The 18,318-nt window shown below is 57.1% G+C and overlaps 1 protein-coding gene across 4 annotated transcripts in view; it reads right to left on the reverse strand.

Annotated features, from left to right (window-relative positions):
- The window catches only part of LINGO1 (leucine rich repeat and Ig domain containing 1), a 190,475-nt gene that overhangs the window by 16,793 nt on the left and 155,364 nt on the right, over positions 1-18,318 (reverse strand). The window contains exon 1 of one of the 4 annotated variants that reach the window (XM_004758470.2): positions 234-859. The exons of the other annotated variants lie outside the window; for them this stretch is intronic. Within the exon in view, the coding sequence (XP_004758527.1) occupies positions 234-239 (6 nt within the window). The 5' untranslated portion in view covers positions 240-859. Of the gene's footprint in view, positions 1-233; positions 860-18,318 lie in introns of those variants that run through there. 4 annotated transcript variants of the gene reach the window in all.

Genomic DNA, 18,318 nt, shown 5'->3' on the forward strand with positions numbered 1-18,318 from the left:
GCTACCCGTCCCAGCTAGCCAACCTGGAATTTGGTGGGGTGGGAGGAACGGGGAAGAAAGAATCTTCATTTCTGTGGCTTGAGGAGGGTCAGATCTGCGCCCCCAAAGGGAAATCTGGGTGGCGCCGGGGTGCCCTGCAGCCCCAGGAGGGCGCAGCCGGGCCAACGGCGGCCCTCACGGGAGCTCGCCGCGGGGCTGCCCGCTCGGGGCTGGGCCTCGGCCGCCGGGCTCACCTGCATCTCGGGCGCACCGTCCGTCCGCTCAGCTCGGTTACCAATCGCATGTCTTCCCCGCCGGGCTTCAGCCCCTGCCCAGCCCCCTCCTCCGTCGCCTCCTCCCTGTTCGACACCTCCGCCCGGCAGTCCGCGCGCCCTCGCGGGGCTGTCTGTCCGTCTGTCTGCCCCACGCGGGTGGGAGCCGAACCCGGGCCGGGGCAAGGGTGCGGGAGTGGGAAGGCGGGAGGCCGCGGCCCCGGCGGGCGGAGGGGCGGGCGCGCTTAGGACGCGCGACGCGGGCTCGGCGAGCCTGGTTCTGCGCCCCGGGCCGCCCTGGAGCCGCCGCCGCCGCCGCCGCCTCTGCCGCTGGGGCCGGGGTCGAGGCCGGGCGCGCTCCGCAGCGGGGCCGGGGCCAGGGCTGAGGCCGGCAGGCAGCGGCCCCGCATGCTGCTCGGAGCCCCGCGGCGGGAGAGGGGCCGGAGCGGCGCGGGTGGGGACTCCGCGCGCTCCCAGGGCCGGGGCCGGGACCCGCCGCCGCCGCTGCCGCCTGCGCTGTCGCCGGTCGCCCGCTCCGGCTCCCGCACCGGCTCCCGCCCGGGCTCCGCGCTCTGCCGCGGCGCGGGGAGGGAGCGCGAGGAGCGAGGAGCGAGGAGTGAGCCGGGGAGGGAGGAGGGACCGAGGGAGGGAGGGAGCGAGAGAGGGAGCGAGGAGCGGCGGGTGCCGGGCGGGGGAGGAGAAGGCGCGGCCGCAAAACCAAGGAGGGGGGAGGTGAGGCGGGGGGCTCGTTTTCTTCCAGCGGAGGGGGTGGAGAGCGAAGAGCGCCCCAACCACTGCCCTGCACCGATGGGGCAGTGAAACTGGCAGTGGGGGACGCAGACGAGGGGCGCGCCAGGCTCTGCCGGAGCCGGCGCGGGGGAGCGCCAGCCCCGCACCGGCCGCGCCCCTCCGAGTCCCGGGCTCCGGGCGAATCCCGGGCCAGCTCGACCCAGGGGAGTCCGGGCTACGGTCCTCCCTGAGTGGGCACGCACCCTCTTGTGTGGCCACATGCGTGTGCACATGAATGTGTTCACACGTGTTAACGAGGGTCACTGCACACAGCCGTGTGGACGGACACACGCACGTGAACGGGCAAGGCTCCCCACCCAGCCAGGGTTGTTTGGAGGACGGCGTGGGAAGGGTAAGACCCGGAGCCTCTGTCCTGCCCCTCTTCTCCAAATGTACGCAAATCTCGGTAGGGCCCACGCCCTGGCGGTCTTAGGGACAGGCAGGTAAAGAGGGAAGCTGGGGTTGGGTGGAGGGATGTCGAGAGGAAGCCCCGCCAGCTCCACGGCTTTACCCTAAGCGGGGTCTTGCCCCGCCCTTTGCAGCCCGGGTCCCCGCCCAACCCGGCTTCCCGTCCAGCAGAGGGCAGCAGGCCGCTACGGCCGGCTCTGGCCACGGGCACGGCACCCACACACCAGCAGAGGGCAGTGCAGAGCCTCAGTCTGGGCATCGCTGTCCCTCACTTAGATACCAGGGATCCAGAGGATCCTGAGCTAGAGCCACGCACTTAGATGGGTCTAGAGAAAGCGATCTCTCTGATCCTCCTTAGTCAGCCGATGCAGTGGATCCACTGGCCCGGGTGTCTTAGGGTGCAGAATGGACTACCGCCCTTACCATCTCATCTCCTTCTATGTCCCTTCATCTCCTGTAAGCCAGATGCCCTTTAACACTAAGTTAGTATGATTAGAATAAGCATCAGTGCTGACACCACCTGGTACGTCCAACCCTTCCCGACTATTGAGAGCGCATCCCATTAGCACATTAGCCCCCTGCCACCGGGAGCCCACAGGCGTAGGGGTTCTGGCAGGCAAAGAAGGAAGCTGAGGCTGGGGAAGAGGAGACTAGCCCAAGGCCCCTCGGTCTCGGAGACAAACCCCGGGATCCTGCTCCCACCCCCGACCCCCCCCCCCCCGCCTGCCCAAAAGAGCCCGCCTGACATTCATTGCAGATACCTGCCTGGCATGGTGGGGCCACCAGTCTCCCCAGACCCCCAACACCATCTCCCATCTCCACTGTTCAGTCTCACACACACAGCCCAAAGAGTTGCACAGACCCTCTGCTCCAGCGAAACAGATTCTGGGTACTTCTCTGTCTCGCTGCCACATCACTGGTCTGGACAGTCCTGCCTGGAAAACCGTCCCCTGTGTCCATCCTTATCCTAGGCCTAGCTGGAGCCCCTCCCAGCAGGTGCGGATGCTGTTGCTGTGCACTCTACCTTCATCCTCCAACAAACCTCTGAGGAGGCGCTGTTGTTCTCCCGTGACGGAGAGAAGGAACCCGAGACTCAGAGAGATTACATGGCTTGCCCGTGGTCACACAGCACCTAAAGCCTGGAATGGGAATTTGAATCGGCTTCCAGGGCTGAGTAAACCAGTAGGGGGCAGGCTTGGCAGAGGGACTTACAGGTGGGCGGGAAAGAGGGGAGGCGGCACAGGTGTCCTCGTCCCTTTCAAGAGCCCAGCGCAGGCGGTTCCCTGGTCCCTCAACTCTCTGCTGCCTGGACCCCCTTCCCAGACTCCCCAGCTCCCCCACCCCGGCTGCTGGTGAGTTACCCGTGAGCTCCCGCCCTCCCGCGCCGCCTCCTCCCACCAGCCCGACAGGAATAGACGCTCTCCAGCTCCTGCGTAAAGGCTCCGCCAGGCGCCCGGCGGGCGCGCAGACCCGCTGGGGGGCGGGGGCGGGGGCGGGGGCTATTCCTGGTGCGGCGACTGACGCAGGCACCGCGCGGCCACGGCATCTCCGCCCCCGACTCACCTGCTCCCAGCCTCAGTGATCTCGAAGGAGAAATGGGGGAGAGCCCACTGCCAAACCCCAGATGCTGCTTAAGGAAGTCCGTGGCGCCTTCTGGGGCCCACAATTATCTCTCTGCGCCTTGAGGCAGCAGGGATGACCAAAGAGCCCTGTCTGGGAGGAACTGCCCCGCAGCCTTATTTCTCCATTATACAGTATCCAGGCCGTTCCTCCTTGCCTGTCTCTCCAGAAGAAATGACTCCCTTATCTTACTTCACCAATGAAAACAATGGGGTTGGGGAGGAGTTGGGGGAAGAAGTTAGAGAAAAGGCCTTTTTGAGGGTCCAGCCTGGATCTGGTGAGAGTGTTGGCCCCGTTATTCCAAGACCCCATAAAAAGGTGAGGAGGCCTGTCACTGCGTCCTCCCCAGTCAGATGTCTCTGCATAAGCTATGAAACGGGCATCTCTCAATCCAGCTGGTGGGGTGGGCCCCAGCAGAAGCCTCTCAGGGATCCCAGAGCCAAGGAGAATGTGAAACCTTGGAGGGGCCTGGCCCAAGGCTTAAATGACACAACCAGGGGGTTGTACACTTGAGCTACAGCTGAAGAATGTTCACCCACACTTTCAAGCCTCAATCCTTGCTGGTCCCCCTGCCTGGTGTCCCCTCTGCCGGGTTTCCAAGGGTGCTTCAAGAGCAAACTAAGGCCATTCTCTTCTATTCCTGTCTCCCCTCCCCATACTAAAATGGCCTTAGAAGCAAGCCCCCAGTCTCCTCTCTCTCTGTCCTCAGACTAGGAGCTCCCAAGAGCAGGCCTCAACCCACCTATCTCACTGGAGGGCACATAGCAGATCCTGGCTTCAGACTGAAAACTTAGCAAGTTCCAATAAAGCAGGAGCTGATGGCCAGAAGCAGCAGCCAGCCTGCAGTGGCCTGAGTGAGAACAGCAAAGCAGAGAGGCTGGCACTCTCCTACTGCACAGATGAAAAACTGAGGCTCTGGGGAGAGCTGGTATCTTGTCCAAGTTCACTGTGTAAGAAGCAGAGCTGGACTTTGAAGCTCAGGGTGCGTCTGATGTCCCAGCCCAAGCCCTGCGCTCCCCCCAACTCTGGGCGGCTGAGGGTGCAGGAAGAGGGGCCAGACCCCCCGGGGCCCAGGAAGGAATGGGTGGCACACGCAGGGCTACCCATGTTCCTGCTCTGTGCCTGCTTCCAGCCCAGCAGCCCGCAGGGTTTTACGATGATGATTATTTCTGAAGCCACTTGAAATTAATGACAGCTCTAAAATGGCTGGGACATTGGAGTCATGGCTGAGACCTCTAATTAGCAAGAAAAACGGAGAGCAGGGGCTGGGAGGTGGGGGAGGGAGCTGGGCAGGCCACATGGGGCATGGAGCAGGGGTGGGGAGCAGGTTGGAGCCAGGATCCAGCAGGAGGTCCCTGTGGAGCTAGTGGACCCCATGTTCCAACTGACACTGCAAATTTGATTCTGAGTGCTCTGAATAACTTGCTGTGTGACATTGAGGGGCCGCTGCCCCTCCCTGAGGAAATTGCCCCAGCCAGGCAATAAGGGCTTGGTTGGGATGGGGCGTGCACCCCCACCTAGATAGCCAAGAGGGGGCTCCTTCAAGGCTTCTGGGTTCCTAGGAGGCTGAAGCCTGGGAGCTGGGGGCATTGTAGCCTCCAGGAGCGGCAGAAGCCCCATACTCACCTCTGGCTACAGCAGCCCTCTATGATGGGGCTGCTGAGGCTGTGGGTATAATGAAGTCGGAAAGACTCTGGCTGGAGTGAAGTGGATCAGCACGTGGCAGAAAATCCATAGGTCAGGGCCCTGCACTGGTGAAGCTGTGGAGGGGGGCAGGAGATGGGGGGCTTCTGAAGGGGCTGACAGAGAAGTCCCTGTAGGAGGTGGGCCTGGAGCTGTGGCCAGGGTTAGAACCTTCTTGCCCCCTCGGAAGCCCCTCCTTGAGCCAGAAGGGACTTGGGGATGCCAGGGTCCCAGTAAGGCTTGTTAAAGAGGGTCGGGCTCAGGAACCTGTAAGGGAAAAGACACTCATCCACATGCACCCTGGCTCCTGGCCTCCACCATCCTGCATGGGGCAGACTGCCCAGGGAAGGACACCAGGGCTCAGCTCAAAGGAACCCTGCACATAGCACATGTGGAGATATGCTGATCAACATGGAGGGACACCACTGTGGCCAAAGCTGAGGCCAAGACTCCAAGGGCAGAAGAGCAGAAAGCCACCACCACTTCCTTGGGGTGTCCTCTTACCTGGCAACCCCCAGCTCAGGCATGTCTTGTCACTGACAGCTTTCTCAGACTCTCAATCCATTTTCTCCCACCCTTCCCCTCTTCCCTTTCAATTCAGGGCTCTGTGTGGCCCCCTCTTTCCAGAAGCCTACTCTGAGCACCTCAGTCTCCTACTCTGTATCCTTGGTTACCTCTCTGGGCCTCGGTGTCCTCCTTTGGAAGATGGAATATAAGTAGAACCTGTTTCATGGGGGATGATGTGAGGATCTCATGACTTTAAAAATACACACACACACACACACACACACACACACATACATATATCTCCAATACTTGATGCTGGGCCTGGCGCACGATAGGTGCTTGATAAATGCAGGCACACAGTAGGTGCTTGATAAATGGTTATTATACTGTTATGTTTGTTCTCTGTTCCCTGTCCCCCCACCCAGCCCTTCCTCTGTAAAGACAGGGGTTGACTCTAAGGTTCCTTTCAGTGTTCCAAGCCTCGACTAAGTTCTTCAAGAATCAGGAACATGCTGAAGGCAGGGATTGATCTTGTGTCTCCTCTGGTTTCTGCAGAGCCCACAGCCCTGATTCCAGAGCGGCTGATGTGTACAAATTAAACTCAACTGAAATTCACTAATCAGGAAGGACCAGTAGGTTTCCCCCGGAGGAGGGAGGTCCAGGCCATGGGGACAGGGACACTCAAGTCCTCAACTCTCACTTCCCCTTATCTTGGGGCCTTGGTCACCCACGCCTCCACTGGAAACGTTCCAGCATCCGTGACATTCCCTTAACTAGCAGCAACGTAGGCAGCAGCCTCCACTACTTGGAATCACACTGAGAACTGGGGGGAACCAAAAGGCTCCTGGAGGACCCAGGGCAGGAGCCCTTACTCAGCCCGACCACACAGTCCTGCTGGGTTGGGTGCCTGGTTCCTGCATCCATAAGAGCTGAGAGGCAGGGAATCTGTCTGGGGCCTGTGAAGGGGCTTGTCAGCCCTGCCCACCCCAAAGTCCCTCCTGACATTCCTGACCTTGCAGTTAATATCTAAGAAGTGTGCACTCCACTAAAAACAACCCTCTGAAACCACAAAAACATCCAGATGATTAAACTGAGAGCAAAAACAAAGAAGCAAATATAAAAGGCAATTTGTAAAAAGGGACCACTCCCTGGCTCTTTGGGAATCTGGGCTCCAGGCTTGGCAGAGCAGCTTCTCCTGAGAGCCTGGGCTCGGCTGTCCCCACGGATCATGTCAGGGGGCACTTGAGCTAATGTGTGCAAACAGGCAGCACTATTAGCAAATCCATTCATTAAGCGCTTGTCTTGAGTTCCGTTGTGCAGCAGTCTTGTTTATTAACTTAAGTCGGAACCTGTTATTAAGTCAAAGGCAGCGTGTGGAAGCTCGGAAGGTGTCTAGCCTTATTGCTGAGCAGTCCTGAGTTCCAGTTCTGGCTCTATCTCTAAGCGCTGTGTGACCCCGACAAAGTCTCTGAGCCTTAGTTGCCCTGGGATAGGCAGCTCCCAAAGATGACTCCCAATGGGTCCCTACTTTCTGGCATCTAACCCACTGCGTGCAATCCCCTCCCCTTGAGCGTGGGCCGGACTAATGGAATCACTTCTAACAGAGAGAATCCGATAGGCTATCAGAGATGAGCTTTCATCTTGGGGACTCTCTCTCCATCACTTGCTTGTTCACTATAACTCAGAGCAGATGCAGTATTATTATTAGCCGCCCTGTTGAGAAGCCCACATGGAAGGGAACTGATGTCTAACCAGCACCCCGTGAGGCCCTGACACCTGCCAATACCCACAGGAGCAAACGTGGACCCAGACCCTGCCCAGTCCAAGCCTTGAGATGCCTGAGGCTCTGGCTAACGCCTGACGGTAACCTTGTGAGAGACCTGGAACCAGACGCCTCCCGCTAAGCCTCACATACAGAACCTGTAAGATAACACAAATTTGTCTTTTCAAGCCACTAAGTTTCAGGGTGATTTGTTATGCAGCCATAACTAACTCATACATACTCCATCTGTGAGATGGGCAAAAAATGTCTTTCTCCCAGCATGGCTGAGATAACGCAGGCCAGGTGCCTGCTGCTGGTCAGGGTAAGAAATGGCATAGCAACTTGGCAGGAAAACATCTGTTCTAGTGAGGAACCGGAGACACCTTGCATGCCCATCACTAGAACGATGTATAAACCCAGAGCACATGATCACACAGCCCTGAAGAGGGACACGCTGGAGCTCCATGCATCAGCTGGGTGATCCCACAAACACAAGGTCAAGGGAGAAAAAAGAACCAAAACTACATATAAGATGGTACCACCAGTATAAGTCTAAAAGCAAGCCCTGAACCTTATAAATTGTGCATGGATACCTACATATACAGACAAAGTCTAAAAACATGCATAAGAATGACCAGTACCGATTCCAGGGGAGTGCTCCTGCTGGACAGAGTGAAAAGGGAAGAGTTAGAGGCAGGCCTACCCTGAACCCCACACTCTGAGGGGCTCACTGTGAGTAGGCTCCACAGTTCTAAACAACACATTTTGTCCTCTCAACAATCCCATGGGTCTATTCTATTATTCTCTCTTCTTATAGAGGAGGACTTTGAGGCACAGGGTTTCCAGGGAGAACTTCCTGGACCTTCAAGTCCAGTGGCAGGCCAAGGCTAGGTACCTTACTCTGCCACGCTCTCGGGGGAGGCCACAATACCTCCCGGACCTCAGTCTATTCTTCGGTAGCACAGGAGGGACTGGCCCTCTTCCCCCTTCCTAGGTGTGGTTTGAGATGCTGGGAGTCTTGATTCATCCTTCTGGAATATTTGTAGAGCTCCCATGAGCCAACCTCAGGCCATACAAGGAGGCGTGGACAAGAGAAGGTGTGACTAAGAGGATTCAATTCAACACAATTCTGTTCAATTCATTGACTCATTTCCCAGACAGACGATGGTTGAGGTTAAGAGTATTGTTTGGGCACCTATGACACATTTGGCTTTGCATTCGGTGCTTTTATAAACCATGTCACGTAAGCCTCAACCCCACCCAGCAAAGTAGGGACCGTTGTCATCTCCAGGCGCCCCCTTCCATGATCAATACGGCCAATGAAGAAACGACCAGCAGCCTCCCCAGGTCACATAGCAGAGCTGAGATTATCATAACTGGCCCTCCCTCCATTCTGACCTGCCCTCTGTCTGGTGCTGGGGGCACAGATGGAGGGTCCAGGCTTTGCTGTCCTTTGGGGATTCCAACCCAGCCAAGAAGAATTTGGAGGAGTTTTGGGGAGAAAGAGGTGTGTGGTGGGAGCAACCAAGACGGGTTTCCTGGAGGGGAAGGGGCAGATGTTTCAGTGGGCTCACTGGTGGCGAGGGAGGTGGGAGATCCATCCATCCATCCGTCCATCTACCCATCCATTCATTCCTTCACTCAACAAATATTCGATACAGCTTTCTCTGGGCCCCAAAGAGCCCGCAGTCTAGTGTGCAAGACTTAATGGACTGCGATGCACAGGGACGAGGAGAGCGTGGGAAGACTCATGCACAGGAGTCAGGATGGATCTCTGGGAGGTGGAAATCCAGAGGCTAAGTAGGAGCCAACCAATGGAGTGTGGGAGGTGGTGTCTGAGCAGAGAGAACAGCAGGTACAGAGGCCTGACCCCTGGATGGTGAGGACAGACAGCTGGACCCCTGCACCGGCTCAGCCCTATAGGGCAGGCTGGGCCCTGCTCCAGAGGGACTAAGAGCAGGGGAGTTCGAACCATCACGGTGCATGTAATTATGTGCAAAAATGAAGGCTAGCTCCTTAATAATTGATGGTGGGAGAGAGTAAACATCGGCAGAGGCACCCGGCTGCATCGCCCTGTCCCGTCTGGCTGGGACCCAGGGCGGCCGCCTGGCCACTAATATGCCCATAAATTATTGAAGTTATAAAAAAGGAAGCAGGTGTCATGTCGCACCCATAAACAGCTTGTTAGCTAAGACTAACAAAGGGGCGGCTGGCCGCCAGGCAGGGGCTCCCTAGCACCCCGCCTGTTTGCAGAGGAATATGGATGAGGGTAGGGTAGAGAGGGCCTGAGAGGCTGGCTGGCCCCGCTCCCCACCCCCTCCCTCCTCCAGACCCCCCTGGGGAGTCAGGCGGTACCGAGGAGGTCCACAGATGGAAAGAGCCAGAACCAGACCCTTGAGCTCTCCCTCACTGTGGTGTGCATGCAGGCGCCAGATAAACCCGCATGGAGGGCATTACAGGAGCCCGAAGATCTCTGGGGCATGCCCGGCCTGATGTACTGAGGTCAGTGCTGTGGAGAACTGGGGGCTGGACCCAGAGACACATGGTGCACATCCCAGGGAAGTCACTTGCTGCTTGTGACCTTGAGCAAGTCACCTACCCTCTCTGAGCTGCTCTCTGTTCAGGCCACCTGGGGATAGTCATGCCTATCTGGGAGATTAGGAGGGTCCCGGGAGTTTGTGGTGTGATATTCCTGGTGCATAGGGCGCTCCCCCATCCCCCCAATCTCACAGAAGATCCTAATTAGATCAGGCTTAATGAGGCTTCCTTCTGTTAGGCTCTCTTTCCGCTCCATTAAGGCTGGCGTCCAGGATGTTAGTAGAAAGGGGAGAAAGCTGAGGACGGGGAAGGTGTCCAGCTGCCAGGGCTTGGTCCACCCCAGGCTCCACCAAACACAGGGTGTCCCCACCTGCCAGGGAGCAGAGGAGGAAGACAGAGGTAGGGCTGCCAACAGAGAGAGGCCTCACCAGGCATGGGGAGGGAAAGACAGGGTGGAGGGAAACACTGGCATTTGGGGTCCTTGGTGATGAAGAGCTTGGCACCCCACTGTCTCTCAGGCTGAGGATCTTCGGTCTCCGGGATACTTCCTTCAGGGACGTGGAACCAGGCTGCCCGATTTGGGCACTTGGACGCCCCTGGTGTGCTCAGCTCTGCCGAAGTCCACACAGGGCAAAGGGGAGGCAGTCCAGGCCTCAGAAGGCACCCCTTTCCCTAAACAGGCAGCCAGCTCACCCACAACCTGCTGGAGGCTACACAGGGAGCAGGGCTGGGCACGTCACCCAGGTTTGGGTGGCCAACAGGCTCCTCTCTCCAGTCCTGAAATAGCCCCCACCAGTACCTAAGTTCTGGAAGTGGTTTTCTTCTCCCAGAGGAAAGATGGAAATCCTGGAAGCTCTTAAGCACTGTGCTTTGGGCTGGGCCTCTCCTCTGGGGGTCCTCTCCGCACCCCTTATCTTCTCTTAGGCAGCCTCAGTCTGTCCCACAGCAGCCTGTTCTGCACATGGACGGAGAGGCCACACAGGTCACTGCTGGAGCCCAGAGCCTCAGACTCCTGCTTCTCCCCACAGCAGCTGGACTCCGTCCCAGGAGGAGGCGCGGAGATTCTCACGCTGCGTGCTCGGTGTCATGTTGTGACAACTGGGACAAGTGCTCTGACAGCCACCTTGGTATGGCATTCCCAGGAGCTCTCTTCCTGCCCAAGAGTTCTCAGTCCTTGGCACCTGCCTGCCCATCACCTGCCCAGTGGGGTAGGGGGTAGCTGGGGCGGGTGCCTGCGGTGGTAGGCAGATGGCCTGGGCAGTGAGGGATGGAGCCGTCTCAGAGAGCTATTCTTGGGAATGGGTGCTCACTCGGAGCCCTAAGGATACCTCCCTCCTCTGAGAGGGGACACCGCTTGCCCAGGATTACATAGGTTATATGGGGGCAGCTGGAACATGTCTGTCAGGTTTCCGGTTTCCAAGACTACACCAAACTGAATGGCTGCAGGGTACGGGGTCGGGGGAGCGTGCAGAAGGTGCAGGGACAAGACTACTGGTTGCTACAAAGACCCGAGCAGGAGACCGGGTTTTGGGGATGGACTGGTCGGGTCAGGCCATGGCCCCTCATGGCCTCCAAAATTCAGCATCAGCCCTCTCTGACCCCTTGAGGGTCTATCCCTTCCTGTCTCTGTCTCTCCTTCTATCTCTTTGACTTAACTTTCCTTCACTCAGAGGGTCAGGGAGATAAGGCAAGCTAGACCCCTGGACTGGGTAACAAGTGGCCCTGACCAGGCCCTCTGGATGGTGCTGGAAGCTGAGAAGGAATGGGGAGCAGGAAGGCTGCCTGCCCTGGATCCGGTGGGAGAACAGGGCTTTCTAGGGGGTTCAGGGAAGAACCATAATTCTGGGCGTAGGACAACCTCAAAGGCAGGAAGGGCCCTCTGTCCCCCCTTAATTGGGTCACATCTTAGTAAGGGCTGCCGGAACTCTCAGCAGTGGTCAGGTTACATAGAGGGGTGAGAGGCTCATGGAGGCATGTGGAAGGGGGGTACACAAAGAGGAAAGCCCAGGAGCCTCAGGTCCCTGGGGTTTCTTTGGGGCCTCCTCTGGCTGTGTGGCCTGCATTGTCTTTCCTGCTGTTCTTGGACATGCCACCCTGCCCGTCACAGCACAAGGGGCAGGGAGAGCAAGTCCTGAAGGTGGCTCCCTCAAGCTCCATGGTCTAAGGTTTGTACCCCGTGAGGAGCCACAGCGCTGGCCCTGAGGCAGCAAATCAAGGGAAAATCTCAGGCAGAGACTTAGGGGACAGTGTCCTTCCTGAGAGCTTGGTGCCACGCCCAGGCAAGACACCAAGGTTTTGGCCCTCCCACTTCTTCTCCCTCTAGTATGGGGCTGGGTGGGGGGGATATCTGCAAACAGGGAAAGGAGTGAGTGTGATACGTGGGAGAATCTTCTGGAATATGGACTCCTCTGGTTAGGGCACTTGGGCAAGCCCCTTCACCTGCTCCAAAGGGTGGTGAGGATTACTGAGCTAATCCTTTCAGAGCCCTGGGAATTGGGCCCTGCATACACTTAGCCCTTTAGAGGACAAGCCGTTGTGATCATGAGTTTAGTAGGTACAGTGGTGTCTGCTTTGTGTGTGTGTCCAATTTTTGTGGTTGTTGTCGAAATATCACTGTGTTGTGCTAGATAGACATCTGTGCTGTGTGCCTCCCGGTTAAACATGACGTGCTGGGGTTCGGTGGCCTGAATGGGACTCTTCAGTATCTCCCTCTCTTCTCCAAGGCCCATCAGTGCAGACGGAAGACCCAAGGCCTCAGGGCTTCCCAGCTGCCCTGGAGCAGCAACTGGGGTCTGTATATGGGCAGTGCCCTCCCTCTCTATCCCTTTTCTGCCCATGCTGTCCTAGAAGCCTAGGAGGCCAGGTTGTTGGGGGGGTACCCTAGTTCCTGGGGCCCCCGGGGCAAGCCTCAGTATCTGTCTGCTCCTTCAGGACCCACCTGTTTGGGGCATTTCTGTTTCCCAGGAAATGAGGTTGACATGAGTAGAAGTGTGAATGACAGCAGGAGGGCAAGAGAGAAGCTGGCCCATGCACCTTCTCAGGAAATGGGCTCCGGAGAAGGGCTGAGCCAAGAGCAGGCTGAGCCCTGGGCAGCTTCTCACTGGCCATTCTTGCGGCCGGTGGACACAGCAGTGACTCCCTCAGTCCCTCCAGCAACCTACGCAGAAGGAGCTGCTCTGCCCATCTCACAGATGACAAAACAGAGGCTTGGAAAGGTGAGGTGACTCACCCTACTGAAGCCAGAACCAGCAGCCAGGTCTGACCTTGGTGACAGTTCTAGAGATTGTGGGTCAGATGTGCCGTGGGGTGAGTGACGGGAGGCTAGGGCTGGCAGCCTGAGGTGGAAAGATCTGGAAGGCAGACAATGGGAGAGCCCCCACACTCTCAAACTGCAACATAGACATTCAGGCAGTGTGTTCACACCACCTGCTGGGGCGCGAAAACCAGCCATAAACACCTGCAGTGTCCTGGTGGCTCATCAGTGGGGACAGAGGCCAGTGTGCCTTCAGGAAATTTCCCTGTGACTCAGACTCATTGACCTCCCTGCGCATACCCAGACACTCCTCCCCACCGCACACACCCCTGGAACTCACTTGTCCGGGAGCCACAAAGACAGCGGGGTGGAGAAAACCACCCACCCACTCCCCAAATCAGGGGGCTGAGGGGTCTGGAAGGAAGGAGCCTGGCCAGCCAGCTTGCAGAGACTTCCCATGTCACAGCCCAGGAAGCTGGGGCCAGAGAGTGTCCCCGGGGCATACAATGGGGTGGGCAGGTTGGGATGGAATGGAGGGCTGGCTCCTTCTCACCACCTCATTTTTTGTCATCAGCCCATCTCTCTCCACCCGTGAACTAGGCAGGAATATCTTCACATCAGTGAGCGTGCTGGAGGTTGGGGGAGGGGAGGCATGCTCCTGCACCTAGCCTGGCTAAGGAGAAATACCCATAACGTCTGAAGTGTGGGAAGCACCGTGAGCAAATCCAGGCCCACCGCGCTGGCCTTCCCCTCCCCAGGCAGTCTGGCCCCCCGTGCTCCCCGGGCTGCCCCCTCGGTGAGCCCACAGAAGCACGCCGGCCCTCACTTTGTGCCCGTGCGTGTCTTACTGGTCCCACGGGAAAGCTGGCTCCGGACCTACTTTAGAAAGGCTGGTGGCCCTTCCTTCAGCTGAAGATTAGCCCTGGGAACTGAAGAATAAAGCGAAGCCGAGTGAAACGCCTTGCTGACATTTCTCCCCTTGCCGTGGAGACTACTACAGCCTTACTCAGGTGCGGAAGAAGAGAAAGCCCCAGAAAGGAAGTTTCCAAAAAACCCCTACTGAGACCTCTACGGCCTAGGGGAGCCAGTGAAGGAGTGAGAGTATGAGCAGGCCTCCGTTTCCGCATCTGTAAAGTGGGACAGCACCACCCAGCCAGCCAGCTTCAAGCAAGCGCAACAACATGCGAGGGTGGTGAAGGGTCTTTGGCAAGAGGCTGCTGGGGGTGTGACAGGGAGGACCCTCAGCTGCAGAGGGGCAGACACACCTATGGCCCCCACAGTCAGTAAAGGCACGGACTGGTCCTGCATGGCTCTAGCTGCTTGTCAGGGAAGCGTCAGCGGCCCTGAAGGGGCTTCACCCAAACACCCAGCCCCCACCCCAGCCCACCCTACACCAGCTTGCAGGAGGACCCCGGGTGAAACAGAGGGGCCACCCACCCTGGGCACACATGCTGCCACACTCTGGTTCTGTCCCCAGTGCCCTGCTGTCATGGCAACCAAGAGAGCAGAATCGGGGGTGTGGATGGGGAAGGAGGAGAGGGGTGAGAGGAATGGGCTGTGGCTCACGATTCCTCAAGAGGGCTAAGCTTTCCTTCCCTCCTCTTTGAGCCCCCAGATCTGTGTGTGGGTGGAGCAGGGCAGGAACCACCCACAGGAGAGCCAGTCCAGAGGCCAGCCAGCCCTCTCTCCTGGGAGCGGATGTGACAGAACAGAAACCTGTGCTCGGGGCAGGATTCAAGGGCCTGTCCCTGGCGTGGACATCTCTCTGTGCTGAGCCTGCCGTGATTACTCTCCCATCTCCTACCACCAGCCTGAAGTTCCCGCAGGAAAGATTTCCCCCACTGGGCCTCTGAGACAGCCCTGTCCCCAGAAGCCCCCCAAGATGGATAGGGACTTTGACAGCCTTAAGCGCCTGGCCTAGGATTAGCTGATGGGCCATGGAGGGTGTGTTCCTCTAAACGTGGCCCCAAAGGGAGCCATAGACCCTGGGGAAAAATAAAAATGCCTGACACTTCCTAAGCATTACTCAGGGCCCTCCCATACTCTAGACATGAACTTGTTCCATACTCCCAATAGCAAAGCGAAGAAAGCACTGTTAGCATTCCACCTTACAGGTGAAAGAACAGAGGCCCAGAGAGGCACAGAGACTCACCCAAGGTCACAGAGAAGTCAGTGGCAAAACTGGGACTGGCCCTCTGGGTACATTCTAGCTGAAGAGTGTGGAGGTACAGGGAGGGCGCCCGGCTGGTTGGGTGTAGGGTAAGGGACTTAGGACTTATGTAGTCTAACTGCCTATTTTATAGATGTTGGTTCTGAAGCCAGGGGACACTTTCCCTGGTGGCCTCCCTGGTGGGAGTCTAGGGACAGGCGAATGGCCTGCTGAGAACCTAAGGTCCCCCAAATCTCTCAGACCAGGCACTGCAATGGTCCCCAGGCTGTCTTGTCCCTGGCAGAAGACAGTAGAAAGCCAGAGCTGAAAGGGATCCGGTCCATCTGCCAGAGCACGGGCCAGTGAGGAGGCAGACCCAGCTTACAAGAGGGTCTGAACAAGGTGGGTAGGCATCAGAGCAGGAAGGGAGGAGAGATGAACCCTGGGGGGGTGGGAATCCCAGGGCTCTCCCTGGAGCAGGCAGTTTTATAGGACTGGTAAAGTCCTGACATGCAGAGAGGGGAACAGACTTTCTAGGAGAAAGGAACAGAAGGTACAAGGTGCAGAGGCTGGGCAGAGTGGGGTCTGTACAAGGCCCACGAAGAGGCCACAGTTGTCCAGCATGGGGTCAGCGTCAGTATATGCCAGAGGCTGAGTGGGAGCCTGGAAATTCCTCTCCAAGGCCTCCCTCCCAGCACTGAGGCCAGCGTTTAACCCACTGCTGAGATGCCTTCTATAAGGCCCAGGGGCCTGAGATTGGGCCAGGAAGACTCACAAATGCATCCAATGGTAACTCTCACAGATGGCTTCTTTCGTCAGCCCTGCCTTTGAACCCGGGTTCGGGTGTGCAGCTCAGAGCAGGTGCTGGGTCAAGGGCAGATGAGCTAGGTGTTGTAAGCCCAGCACGGGGCTGGTAAAATCTGGGGGTCCTCTGTGCTGCCACACCCCATGTCTGTCTTTTCTCTGTCTGCTTCGCCCTTCCCTCCCCGTGCCCCGCCCTTCTTTCCTTGTGTTTTCCTATCATTGTTCCTTGGTTTTATTTTCAGCCTTCAGCACTTTTCCTGAAAGGGAACAGCTGGGCTGCTGGAGTCACACAGGAAATATTTTTTTGACTACTTTGCAGATTCCCCTTCTTTATGAAAACTGACACCACCATTGCTAACTGATGGACAGACAGGGAGCAATTTATTTCCTTGCTTCCTTCTTCCCTCCCTCTCTGTCCTAGGATATCTAGGAAACACAGGGCCAATGGACAGCAGATGGGGGAGGGGATGGGAAGCTGGGAGGACTTTGGTATCAGGTGGCAGCTGGGGCTCCCAGTAGCACCATTAACCCCACTTTACAGGTGATGAGACTGAGCCCCAAGATCACCCGGATACAATAATAATTGCAATATTAACGCTAGCCATAAAACTAGCACGTAAGGACCACTTGCTCTGTGCCAGGCACCGTGCTGGACACTTCATGTGCAATGAACCTTCTGAAGCAGACATACCACTGGCCCTGTTGTATAGAGGGGAAAACTGAGGCTCACAGAAGGGCAGTCACTAGCGCCAGGCCACACATTTGGGCCAGGAGAGCCGGAATACCAGCCAGGCAACCACAGATGTGGCCATTCTGCCAGATGTACCCCTGCCCCCCAACTCTACCTGGCTGGAAAGTGGGAGAACCAAGACTTGAACCCACGTTTAAGCTATTCTCATTCTAAGGCTGGGTTCTCCATCCATGTTGATCGCTATTGCAGAGAGAACATTAAATGGCAATTCTAATCACAGGATGACCCAGCCTGATCCTGACCCTGACCTTGATTTCTGAGGCCAAGGGATACAGAGCTCCTGGCCCCTGGGGCTTTGCTGTCAAGTGACAATCACAGGGAGGCCAATTTGATGTGTCTCTGGCGCATAAGCATGGGCACAGCATGTGCACGGATGTGACAGAAGACCTGAGGCTCTCGGCGACTGCCACAGAGGACAGAAGTGAGGGGGAAGAGGAGGAAGTGAGATTTCAGGATAATCTTAAAAGTGAAAAAAAATTATTACGTGTCAAAAGGAGTCGGGAGGCTTAAATGGCTCCCAGGTGGGACACAGAATAAAACAGGCTTCGCTGTTATTTTCCGATGGTCTCCATGCAGGGAAACCGGTGAGGGTCGCCATAGCAACCCTGGGCATCCTGCAGGGGGTGGCCAGCCCTGCAGCTCTGTTTGGGTGGAGCTGGGCCAGCCAGCGCCTCAGGCCCCACAGGGTCTTGTCCTGGGCCACCAGCTCCTCCTGCCCTAGAAGTCACTACGATGGGGAGAGGACAGACTGGAGTTGCCTGGCAGTGGGGCAGGCCACGTGGGGGGCCTGGCAACTGCATCTGAACAGGAGACGTCTCAGGGCGGGGATAGGGTGAGGGGAAGGGCTGGGGTTTGTCAGAAGTAGTAAGTGAGTCCTGCAGGGTGGGCACAGAGCACAGAGGCCAAGCATGGTCACACAGACATCTGGGTGAGGATGGTGGTGGGGGGCACGTGGAAGGAAGGTCCCAGAGCTGGTGTGGACCAGGCACCATGCAGAAGCCGGAGGCTCCCACGCTGCCCCAAGTCTGTGTTAACGGAGGGCAAGTAGACATTTTAGAGGCTGAGTCTAGAGTGAATCTGGCCTCACTGGGAGGCTTCAGAGGCAGGGGAGAGGTAGGAGAGGAATGTGGAAAAGGAAAACACCAACTGGAGACAAGTAGCTACGGCCGACTCATGCATCTGCGTCCACACATGGAGGCCACTTTTGATGGAAAACTGAACAGGGCAGGGGAGGAAGAGAGAGTCCTCCATTTGTGGAAGGAGAACAGGGAGCTCGTACCCTCTTTCACGGTGTAACCTTAGTACCTGACACTCAATACCTGCTTTCTGAATAAAAGAATGGATGGCAGAAGACTGAATGAATGCTGTTTAGAAAGCTACGTGGAAGCTCTAAAGAGACACCTTCTCTCGGATCATTTGCAGGCTGGTATTCAAAGATTGGAACCGCTAAAGAAACCAAACCAACCGGACAGTGTGCCTGGCTCGGTTGGTAGAGCACGAGACTCTTGATCTTGGGGTTGTGGGTTCAAATCCCCACATTGGGTGTACAGATTACTAATAAATAAATAAATAAACTTAAAAAAAAAGAAAAGAAAAGGAACCAAACCGAGCTAAAATGCAAATGAGGAAGTGGCTAGACCTAGAAGCCAGAGTAATCTTCACAGGATGGGGCGGGGGGGGGGGTGGTGCCAAGGCACGCCCAGAGCTTCCCACAACTACTATCGGGAAAATGAAATGTGCTAACAGTTCCTTCTTAAGGCCAAATGCTAAAAGCCCAAATTTGTATCAAGTAGTGACTGATAA

The sequence above is a fragment of the Mustela putorius genome, unplaced genomic scaffold (assembly GCF_011764305.1).
Source record: "Mustela putorius furo isolate JIRA1106 unplaced genomic scaffold, ASM1176430v1.1 tig00003972_pilon_pilon_pilon, whole genome shotgun sequence".
NCBI lineage: Eukaryota > Metazoa > Chordata > Mammalia > Carnivora > Mustelidae > Mustela > Mustela putorius.